This window comes from Chinchilla lanigera, unplaced genomic scaffold (genome assembly GCF_000276665.1).
Source record: "Chinchilla lanigera isolate Chin_1 unplaced genomic scaffold, ChiLan1.0 scaffold00028, whole genome shotgun sequence".
Classification (NCBI taxonomy): Eukaryota; Metazoa; Chordata; class Mammalia; order Rodentia; family Chinchillidae; genus Chinchilla; species Chinchilla lanigera.
The window spans coordinates 19,391,611-19,403,394 of record NW_004955429.1 but is presented as its reverse complement, the minus strand read 5'-3'; the positions used below and the strand labels follow the sequence as shown (position 1 = coordinate 19,403,394).

General features: G+C 45.1%; 1 protein-coding gene and 1 long non-coding RNA gene across 2 annotated transcripts in view; both read left to right on the top strand.

Annotated features, from left to right (window-relative positions):
* LOC106148801 lies at positions 1–663 on the top strand. The gene is made up of 2 exons (XR_001234485.1): positions 1–72; positions 225–663. It is a non-coding gene; the product is annotated as an uncharacterized LOC106148801 (long non-coding RNA).
* Positions 664–9,326: 8,663 nt separating this feature from the next.
* Olah (oleoyl-ACP hydrolase) overlaps positions 9,327–11,784 on the top strand; it is an 18,703-nt gene continuing 16,245 nt past the window's right edge. The window contains exon 1 of the mRNA XM_005387148.2: positions 9,327–9,461. Within this exon, the coding sequence (XP_005387205.1) occupies positions 9,430–9,461 (32 nt within the window). The 5' untranslated portion in view covers positions 9,327–9,429. The remainder of the gene's footprint in view (positions 9,462–11,784) is intronic.

The window sequence follows — 11,784 nt, the reverse complement described above, 5'->3', positions numbered from 1 at the left end:
CAGGTGGAAAGAATGAATCAGACTTTAAAAGCAATGATGACTAAAATGGCTCTGGAAACTGGTGAAAACTGGGTGAGTCTCCTTCCCTTTGCCCTTTTACGCATGCGTTGCACACCTTATGTTGCAGGGATCTCCCCTTTTGAGGTCATGTTCGGGAGCTCCCCCCCATTCCCAAAATTGCTGAAGAAAAATTAGCTGATTTGGCTAATCAGGACCTCATTAAGTCTCTCCAGGTTCTCCAGCCCATCCTGGCCTCCATCCATCAGCTATTCAAGCAACAGCATCCTCCGCCCCCTGCCTCCACCCAGGACGACCTCTTGACTGTGCAACCCGGGGAACTGGTGCTCATCAAAAGGCACCACCGAGAATCTCTTGAGCCACACTGGGAAGGTCCCTTCACGGTGGTCTTCAGTACTCTGACAGCGGTCATGGTCACCAGAAAGACTGCTTGGATTCATCATTCTCACATCAAACCAGTCCCGGCCCTGGACAAAGACCAAACTTCAGATAAGTGGACTGTGACCTCCTCTTCTGGAGACCCTTTAAAGCCTAAATTAACCAAATGTACTTGATTGTTCTGATCTTATGCATCCTCCCTCGTGGGGACACAAGTAAACTGTACCATGCCCCAATACATGGGACTTGGAAATTAACTGATTACAACACTGGGGAAGTATTGGCTTCCAACACCACTGTTCATGGGGAAATTAGGATAGATCTATGCCAATTGTTAAATATAAGTCCAAAAACCCACAGAATCTCCTGTATGCCAGGTGTTGGGGCCAATATCTGTGAAAACACACCCAACCAAAAGAAATTACAGCCTATTCCGTGGTATCTCTGCCCCCAACTCCAATATTATGGCGGAGTACCATACAGCTCTGGGACCCAATCCTGTGCATACTCGCAGGACACAGAGTTTTTCTGTCCATACTGGAGCTGTGTCACTATCTCCCATTGGAATGGAGGCAATGCAGATGAACACCTTCATCTTGCCCATAGTACTCCCAGTTCATGTGAACTTAATCAATGCAACCTGATGGGGGCTGGGGATTTAGCTCACCGGCAAAGCGCCTGCCTGGCAAGCGCAAGGTCGTGAGTTCGGTTCCTGGTACCGGAGGAAAAAAAAAAAAAAAAAACCTGATGACCTTTAAGGCAAAGATTCCCACCAGTACAACCTGGAAGCAAGGATTACATTATGGTATCAGACTCTGGACTTCACCTTGTTATAACCCTGGAAACTCTTCTACTATACAGTTCATTCCAGGGCCCCCACGCATAGCTCCTGCTCGCCCCATAGGACCCCTAGCTCCCTGTCCACCTCCACCCCACCGCACTCCCTCTTCTTCCCCTCCGTCCACTACACGCCCCCCTTCTCCTTCCTCTGAAACAGCTACATCCTGCACCCCCAGACCCTTTCTTGCCTCTAGATATTGCTTTCCAGTTCCTAAATTTCAGCTCCCCTAATCTTACTGTTGACTGCTGGCTATGTCTTCCGTCTCGTCCACCCTACTATATGGGCACTCCTGTGACAGCAAAACAGTTTTCTAACTCCTCCGCTGATGACCCCACTTGCTGGTGGGGTGCTAAGCCCCTACTCACCTTGGACAACGTCCAGGGCACACCCAGTACTTGCATCTACTCTGCCTCCTACATCTTGCGAACTTCGCCTTACGCTTCACTCTGTAACTTGACCTCTTCCATTCAGATTTCCAATTTTTCATACCCCGCTAATCAACATTTGGTTGCTCCAAATGGAACCTGGTTCGCCTGCACTTCGGGTATCACTCCGTGCTCTATGCATCATTTGTTTACTCAGCATCCTGAGCTTTGCGTCATAGTACAGTTTTCCTCAGGTCTATTGATATTCAGGAGAAAATTTAAAAAGCCATATTGTGTCCGGCTCAAGCCCCCAGGGACTTCACCTCCAAAAAAAAAAAAAACAACAAAACCCTGTGCTTATCCCCACCCTGCTAGGAATAGAGATAGCCGGATCCCTGGGATTGGGAGTATCCAGTCTAATCATTGAGGACCAAAATTACAGACACCTGAGCGCACTCACTGATCAAGATCTAGCTTTCCTCAGTGACTCAGTGTCTAAACTGGAGGACTCCCTTAGCTCCTTGGCAGAGATGGTACTACAGAACCGATGAGGCCTAGATTTGTTATTCTTAAAGGAAGGTGGCCTTTGTTTAGCTTTAGAAAAAACCTGTTGTTTATATGCCAACCACTCTAGAGTCATCCGACAAAATATGGCTAATCTCAAAAAGATTACAGAAAAAAAAACGAGCTAGACAAGCTGAATTAAACTGGTTCCAACCATGGTTCTCTTTCTACCCTTGGTTCACAACTCTGGTAACCGCTGCCGCTGGGCCTCTGTTGATTGTACTCGTTTGTGTAACCATTGGGCCACGTATCATTAACAAACTGTTAAATTACGTTAAAAACCGGGTACAAACTATTAAGCTAATGGTTCTGAGGACTCAAGGTTATAAACAAATTCCTCTGACTTAGTCTATGAGCCAAAGATTTGCCTCACTAACAAAAATCAGTGGGGAATGTTGTACCTTGACCAAAGCGCCACCATCCTGTTCTGTATGCACCATTTCCCTTCACCCTCAAGTCACCTATGGTACCCATAAAAATCCCCTGCTGCACTTCCCAGGCAATGCAAAACCACAAGAGCCAACTCGTTAACTCAATGTTCTTGTGAAAACATCAGTTCTGAGAACTATGACCACCAGATGTACATAACATCCTGCAAAAACAAGATCTGGCTACTGTATGTTCCACGTTCCCCCTCCCTACCCTTGGCGGTTTTTTCCTTTATAAGCCCCTCGCTGTTTCTCCTCAGGGCGCAGCAGTACAAAGTCCATCTGTACTCCGTGCCACTGGGTACCAGCTTAAATAAAGTGCTTCTTTTTGCAAAGAGACGTCTCATCCTTTTGGGGGGTCCTTTTTCCTTGGTAGAGTAGTCTATATTTGCATTTATTCACATCACCTATCCGGGCCATCTTTGCCCTCCTTTCCTCTTTCCTGTCTTATCATTTGTCTGTCTTCTGCCCAAGTAGTAGAAAATGCTCTCTGGTTACAAACTACGCTTTTACTTCTCTGAAAATGTCTTGATTTTTCTGTTTCTAAAAAGATGTTTTCACTGAGCAATAGAATTCTGAAATGGCAGCTCTTTTGTTAGCCCTTGAGGATGTCAGACTGTCCTTTGGATTTCTTCACTGCTATCAAAGTGCCTCTCCTCCAAAGGTAATGTTCCAGGGCCACCGCCTCACCTCCTGGCTGCTTATATTTGCCTTTGTCTTTACATTTCCTTCTTTTTTTTTCCCCCTTCCCAGCACCGGAGATTGAACCCTGGGCTTTTGCACAGTTACATCCCTAGCCCTCTTTATTTTTATTTATTTTTGAGATAGGACCTTACTTGTTGGGAGCAGCTGAAGCTGGAAATTCATTATATGTGTGAGGGCAGGACAGAGCCAGAGCGCCTCAGGCAGTCGAGCTACCTCAGTCTTGAGAAAGGTGTCCTGACAGGACCATTTCAGTCGTTAGTCACAGGCAATCTTGCCTGTCATGAGACTAACTTTGCAAGAGTACAAATAAACACCGCTACTCTTGTGCAGGTCCTCTTGCTCATCAGGTAAGAGGTCACCTCCGCCTGATCCAGCTCTTGTCTCTTGTCTATCTTTTCCTCATACCTGCTGCCATTTCTCCCTGGGATACACTGAGAGACGGACGAGTTCCCTACATTTGTTGCCTGAACAGGAGCCCCAGTGAGAGAGAATAAGTGGGCGGTGGGTACACTTCCAGAGAGCATGCACCAGGGTAAGGAAGCACATTTGTGAGAGCCAGTATTCAGCACTGGAGTGCATGATGCTGGCACATCAGGTGTAAAGCATGGGAATGGAGACTTATTAGGGCCAGAAACAGGTTCACTAGGCCCAGAAATGGGTTCACTAGGGCCAGAAATGGGTTCACTAGGGCCAGAAATGGGTTCACTAGGGCCAGAAACGGGTTCACTAGGGCCAGAGAGATAAATGAGCTTAAAGAGAGAAATAGGCTTAAAAGAAGCCAAAATGAGAATTGTATATTGAATTACGAGTAGTTAAAGTTGGAGCAGGCAGAGTTTCAAGAACCACAGATGTTTATAGATGCATATAAAAATGTTTGTTGTTTTCTTGGTTCTTATATTTACCTTTCTTTTCTGGATTGTGGTTAGAAGGGGTTTTATAACCACAAAGCATTCAGTTGAGAACTGTACTTGAAGTCAAGTCCTGAGCCCAAGCAGGACAAGGAGGGTGGAACAACGGTGCTGCTCATAGAGCTCGAACCTTCGCAAAGGGTAGGGAGGGGTTCATCTGCTTTTTCATCTGCTTGATTAGATGAAAAAGGAAAAATTTCTTTTAAATTACACCTGGCTGGTTGCAAGCGACACAGTGGCACCGCCAAGGGGAGGGGCACAAACTGGGTTCAGGGAAGGCCCCAAACTCAGGTCCTAGGCAGACCCAGCTGGGATTTCCGGCTGCCTACGCATCCACACACCTGGTCCAGCCGCAGCTGCTGGCACATGCCACCAACTACAAACATTTGCACCTGGAACCAAATGGAAGGGACATGACAGAGGCGTGCCCTGGCTGTTCCTGCTGCCACTGCCACCAGCACCAGCACCGGCACCAGCACCAGAACCAGCACGGCTGTGCACACCTTTGGCACCTGAAGTTGGGCAATCAGTGCCTGCCCTCAGAATTCGGGCAAAAAACGGGACATCCAGTGGTCAGAGCAAAAGCACCAGCGCCCCTCTCCTTTCCCTGAGGCTACAAAGGCGATAGCTCCCTGCCTCGTCCCTAGGGGAGGGGAAATGTGTGTGAGGGAGTCCATTCCTGGTACTAAGACAACTGAGCCACTGCTAGCAGCTCACCCAGCCCCAATGGAGTGGAGGCTGCAGCCAGAGTCAGGAACAAAACTTTGTTCAAATCACCCCAGACTCTCATATAGCTCAATTCATTCTTTCCTTGACAAAATTTTAAGAATTATAAATAAAATAAATTTTAAAAAGGGGGATCCAAGGATTTGGGTCTTTTGAAACCTGTGGAGTTCTTTGGGTCTTTTGAAACCTGTGGAGTTCAAAAGTAAAACTGATTACTAAAAGAAAAAAGATTTCAAAGGGCTTTTAGACACAAGTGCAGGTGACCTCCAGGTATGGTGGCTACAGGGGCACAGTCACAGGAGTGCTAAGTTGCTAACCTGGAGGGATGCAGAAGGCCATTTGGCAGGGAAAGGAGCCTCCCGGGGAACAGAGTAGGGTTTTCTATCTTTCTCCATTACAACTGACACTAAAAGAGAGGCCTTTACATTTTCCTCTTAAGGTGGTTAATTTTTTTTTGGTCTTTTTGAGACAGTGTCTTGCTGTGCAGTTCAGATTAAGGTGATCAATTTAAGAGGCTGTCTCCATCCCCAAGATAAAAACATTTTGTCTTTAGTTAAAAAAATCATATTTCCTAAGATTTACAATAATGGGGATATTTTTAAAAAATTACTTAAAGTTCTCTTGATGCCTAATAAGGTTGATAGCCTGTTTTGCAGTTGTAAATTAAGTTGTTATAAAAAAGCTTTGGTATTTTACAAATAGATATAAAAGTTTGGAGTACAGTCTAAAAGCAGTGGGGTTTAAATAGTCACTTGATTCTGACATCCATTTAAATAATGGCAGGTCTGGTGGTGGCCTCCAAAGGGTGCAAACCATGGTAACAATTTCATATTTGGGTCAACTGATCCCACAAGGATATTATTGTGCCCCAAACTGTTCAGATCAACCTTTCAAAATTTTCAGCCTTTATTTGGTAATATTAATTGGCCCCATCCAGATTTTGGGCTAATTTCTCTGATGTTATTAATTGTCATTATCCTTCAGATAAGTTAATTCAATTTGCTTCTGTTTTTACAGACGGGACATATTAGGTTAAGGGAGGCTATGTGATGGCTTCCTCTTCCAATATAAAGAATACAGGTTTCTCACCATACAATCAAAATTAAATTGCAAAAACAAAAGGGGGAAATCAACACCTCCTCCCACTTCACTTGGCAACATACACTATTAAATTTTTTAAATTTTACTAAAGATGGTAGTACAGCAGCAGAAAGACAATTCAATCAGGTAATGCCAAAAAAGCTAATTTGGAGTCCAGGATATGTTTGTGTTTTGCTAGAGCATGCTGTTTGGCTTTATCATGAATCCAGATCTCGAAAAGAAGTTGACAAGGATGAGGTTAGATTTGACTTGGGGCCTATTGAAGAAAATGACAAAATGGAAATCTAAGGTCTAAATAGGTAATAGAATATATAGAGATAATTGAGTTAAAAGTTACCAGTATTCTTATGACAGAATAAAATAAAAATATGCATATTCATTATAAATGAAAGATTCTATTCCTTCCAAAATTTTTCTGGTAAGAGATCTCTGCCAATTAACAAACAACATCTGACTAGTCTATTTATGATTACAAATATCTAGAATTGTAATAGAGTTACTATAATTCAATTTGGTAAAAAATATACTTCAGTGAACTCTGATTTTGTAAAGACTTCTGCTTGTTTGTTCTGTGTACTTGTTATTTACCTATTTGTCATTCTGTGAACAGCTATTCCCCTTTTTATTTGAGATCAAAAATTTTTCTTTTCTCATGTGTTTATAATGCAATTTGGGTTACAGACTTAAAAGCATGCTTTCACCTGAGTTGCCAGCTGGTCTAAATAATATCAAAATTAGTTTACTAACAGCTCATTAAAAAAAATTAAGGCGTTTAACCACAATTTTTTATGGTGAGAGGAGATTATTGGATAGGATTCCAATTGGTAAATAGAGGGGTGGCCAACCTTTGTTCATTAATAAGGAGCCCCCAGTGATCTTGATAGCCTCTTAGAAGTCACCCCCAATAATTTGGTCATTGGTTAAAAGACAAAGTTTTTTTTAAAAAAAATTAAATTACAATAAGGTTTTCTCATAGAAGATGTTCTTGGTACAAAACTAAATTAAGAAACAAAGGTGAGGGCAGGACTGAGCCAGAGTGGACTGAAGCAGTTAAGCTACCTCAGTCTTGAGAAAAGCGTCCTGCCTGGACAATTCAGTCATTAGTCGCTAGGCAACATTCCCTCTCCTGATGCTAACTTTACAAGAGTATAAGATAAATACTCCTATTGTTAAAGTCAGTGCTCTTGCCCGTTGGGTAAGAGGTCACCTCTGCCTGACGCAGCTCTTGTCTCTTGTCTATCTTTTCTGCATACCCTCCACTGTTCCTCCTGGGGGTACACTGAGAGACCCACGGGTTCCCTACACTTACTAAATTGCCCAGATGGGACTCAGACTTGAGGTCCTTGCCTCGGCGGACAGGCTGCACCACCACGCCCAAATTCCTTTTGTTTTGTTTGTTTTTCAGTTTTATTCTGACGCATGTACAGAGGGCTTTCTTTTATCTTAATCTGTCCTCCCTGGCATCTGCAGGGCCATCGTGCCCAGCTTTGCTCTTCCCTCATCTCTTTCTTATCTATTTGTTTTGGAATCTGCTGAGTACGTTTTATCTTCAGATTGATGTCATATATCAGCTCTGGAAAGATCGCAGCCTTTGGACTCTGGCTCCAATCAAAGGGACACTTCTTGTGGTCTCCCTTTGCAAGAGCAGCCAGAATTACTTTACCAGAAGATCCTATCAATGTGGAGAAATGACAGAGACCATCTTGATCTAAAGAAAGTATCTTTTGAAAGAGCTGGAATAACTGTACTGCTGATGTCTACCGGTGTATGGAAAGGAACAGTTAATGCTTAAATTTTTTGACGAATTTTGCATGCTTACATTTGGTAATCTGAACAACTAATTTGAAGACAACAATATGCAATATAAAACCATTGGTGGATTCTTACCATCTTGTTTAGTGAAGCTCTGTATCATTTCTAATGTTCTTTTTATTCTCTTTAATGGTTTGATAAATCTTGCATTCTTACATCTGATACTCTGAGCAACTTTGAAGATAACAATATGTAATGTAACAACCAGTGTTAATTCCCATCATTTTGTTTTGAAACCTTGTTTCATTTTTATTGTTTTTGTGTTGTTTTGGTTTTGTCAATGTTGTCGTTATTTGGACATATGTTGTTATTCTCTTTAAAATAAAAAAAGGGGGGAAAAAAGAAAGTATATTTTGGCTAATGACTTTGAGTCCTAAGTACCTGTTTAATTCTCTCTAGCAATTTCCCACAGAGTGCAGACTGTGCCAAGTCAAAAATTACCAGAAAAAAAAAAATCTGTCACAGACTCCAGTGAGTAGATCAGAGTGATCCAACCTGATTTTATTGGAGCCCTGTAGCCCTCAAAAACACTGGACATGTACATCCCACAGCCTGCTGCAGCTTCTGTGGTAGAAGCACCCTCTTTCTCGGCATTTTACATTTTGAAGAAGAAAAAGTGCAACCAGAAAGTCGGTGGAAACCCAGTGAGTAATCTAGTTGGCTCTTCTCAAATATATCAAGGCTCAGGGCCATTGCTATGTCCTATTTTTTTTTTTTTTTCCCATGACCGTGTCCTTAAAGAGGCTCCAAGAATGAAGTGAACTTTCCTAAGGGAGCAAGTCCTTTTGAGCACTCTTTCTGGACGTCTTTCTGGGCGTTTGCACACTTTACCCTGCAATACAGGAGCTGAAGGCTGAGGGATTAGCCAGTGTCCCCGGGAACAATTCAGAATGTGACCACTGCAGCAGTGAGGCAAGTGTAGCCTTGAAACTCTTGCCAGGGACTCAAGGAACTCTTGGGAAATAAGTGATAGAAGTCTTTTAGAATGACAGACCCTTCCGTAATCACTTCTCGTCTCCTTTTCTGAATCTTTGAAACTTGCAACATGAGAAGGTAAGTATGGTAGTGAAGCCTCCCTTAGAAATCCCTCTTCCTTACGACTAAGAAAGAACAGGACTCCACCAGTATCTAACTGATATATCTCTATTTTCAGAACAAATTACCCCCTACCCGAGCTTTCTGGGAGGTGCTGCGTGTGTTCTGTTTGTTCACCTATGGGGCTGTTTTTGCTTGCTGCGCTGTGCAAGTTTACATCATTGTCTTTCTGGGCGGTATCTCAAGGTCTGGTTGGTGGAGGCCTGCACTGGTTGGCTGACGTGAACTCAAGTGACACCTTGATTTAGATGCTATCAGTCATGCGGTTTCTAAGTGTTCCTCCACCTTCTCCTCCTCTACACGCCTCCCCACCCCATCACTGCTCCTTTAACAGGGCCCGGAGCAGTCCATGCAGTCACTGGACTAGACGCTCGTCCGTCCTCTGGGTGCACATGGCTGATTGAAGGTTTTACACGCAGAGAAGAACTAAGTTCAGCACTGGCTCGAGAGGTTGCTGAGACCAGCACCTTGCACCACCTCCTCGGAGCATGGACAGAAGAGGCCAAGCAAAGAGAACCAGGTAGACGATTCCTGCCACCCTGCCCCTGCTCCCCTCCGGTGCCCGGCTGCCTGCTGTTGTAAGACAAAGAGGCTGCCGAAGACGCTCAAGCTGGTGCTCAGCGCTGCCTGGTCAAGGGTGATAAATGGCACCAACAGCCCGCTGTATAAAGTGGCACTGACTTGGTGGGGTTATTTTCATGGGGAAATCGTGCAAATCTCTATCAGCTGAGCTCCTTGTACAGCTTAGGAGAGGCGCAGAGCAGGAAGGGTTCAGACAGCACAGCGAGGTCTCAGCTTGTCCCAAAGGCTCTACTGTAGCTTCTCTTCCTCCTCCTGCCGGTAGCACCCTCGTCCGGCGCCGATGCTGAAAACATGGGAAAAGGGCTAAGGAGGGAAGCAGCTTTTAACATTAACAGGCGCTGTGCCTTGGTTCTGATTTTCCACTAACTGGCTGAGAGACTTAGTGTTTTCTGAGTTTCCGTTTTGCCGGCTGTGAAATAAATGAAAATATTTCTTTTCCCTTCATCTGCGTGCCTGACACTGTGGTGAGCACTTTCGACGCTATTAATCACCCCTGCTCCCTGTAAGGAAGACTCTCTGCATGTCCTCACCTTCCGACGACGATACTGAGAATGTGAAGCACCCTAGTCATTGCCCTGGTGTCACAGGGTCGGGTGGAGAGCTGGGATTTGAACCGGGGGCCCTGTGTGTGCAGCCTTCAGCCACCGTGCTGTCCTAGCACATGGATGATGTCTCTGGTTGGCCTCAACACTGCTTTTATTTAAGTAACAAAGGAAAAGGAAGAGAGAGGAAGCAAGTCGGTCTTGTCGGTCTTTGGTTCTTTTGCTGGAGGTTAGGTTGGTGGGGAGACGGCTGGAAGGTGCGTATCCTGCTGCCGGTCCAGGCCACGCAGCGGCACCGGCTCGCGGCCCTGCCCCTCAGGAGACCGCGCCTGGCTCCCCGGGGCTGCACAGGTGGTTTCTGAGGGCCCCTGAGCCTGACACAGATTTGGATAAGCGGAAGGCAGCTCCGGCCACCAATGCCAAAGTGCCAACCCGCACAGAAGCTGACGGCTCTGGCTTCTCCACCTAATTTTGCAGCCATTAACTTTGTATTCTTTTATTAAAAATCACCCTGATTCTTGTAAATCACGTAGGCTTCAAGCCGAGCAAAACCCACGCCTCCTCCTGACTTAACACATTTTTTAAAAACCTGTGAGAGCACAAAGAATTTAAATAGATGGAAATGGGGATTCTCGACTTGAAAAATAAGGAACTGTTTTAGAGCCGGGCATGGTGGTGCACACCTGTAATTCCAGTACCCACAAGGCTGAGGCAGGAGGACTGTTGTGAGTTCAAGGCCAGCCGGGGCTACATAAAAAAAAGAGAGAGAGAGGGAGAGGAATTGTTTTATTTTTATTTATTTTTATTTATTTATATTTTTGGATTCGCTATGCAGTTCAGGTTGCCCTTGAGCTCACTTTGTAGACTAGGCTGGTCTCGAACTCACAACGGTCCTCCTGCCTCAGCCTCCCAAGTGCTGGGATTACAGGCGTGCGCCACCACGCTCGGCCCGGAATTGTTTCAAAGAAATGTTGAACTCAGTTAATTATTCCAGACTCTTCAAGAACTTGAAAACAGCGAGGCTTAGGAAAGTCACAGCTCTGTAGTTTTTTCCAGGATGTGGTAGTGCTCAAGCCTTTACAAAAAGCTGGGCGTCTGTGGGAATGTCATTCGGGCTGGCCTGTTAGTGCGGAGTCTGCCACCGATGGGACTGTACAGCTTCACGTACAAATGTTCTTTAAAGGAAAAATGACCTGGCAGTTACAAGATGAACAATTTTTGTTCAAAAATGATCTTTCCCCAAAGAATGTTTTCACTTGTGCCTAAGCTGGCTCCAAGGCTGCCATCCGCGGCCTCCACCCTGACCGTGGCTGGTGGTGATGCCGAGGAAGAAACTCAGGCTTCGCACTGTGCCACGGGCCCGTCTTCTTTAGTTTGTATTTTAAGCAGGATCTTGCGAAGTGGCTAAATGCCTGGCTGGGTTTGAATCTGCGGTGCTCCTGCCGGTTGGAGCCACCCCCATGCCCGGCGGCCCATGACCTCACCCTAAGGCGTGGGGCCTTTCTTATGTAACACAGCCCGGCCTCGAAAGAGCAAAAGAGGGCAGTCAGTGTCAGCTTGGGATGTTTACCAAGACCAGCTGACAAACCCACATGTAACAGCAAAGCAAGAGGAAAAAGAGAAAACATTTTTAAGGGCCGGGCATGGTAGTGCACGCAGGCCTGTAACCCCAGCACTCAGGAAGCTGAGGCAGGAGGATTGTTGCAAGTTTGAGGCCAG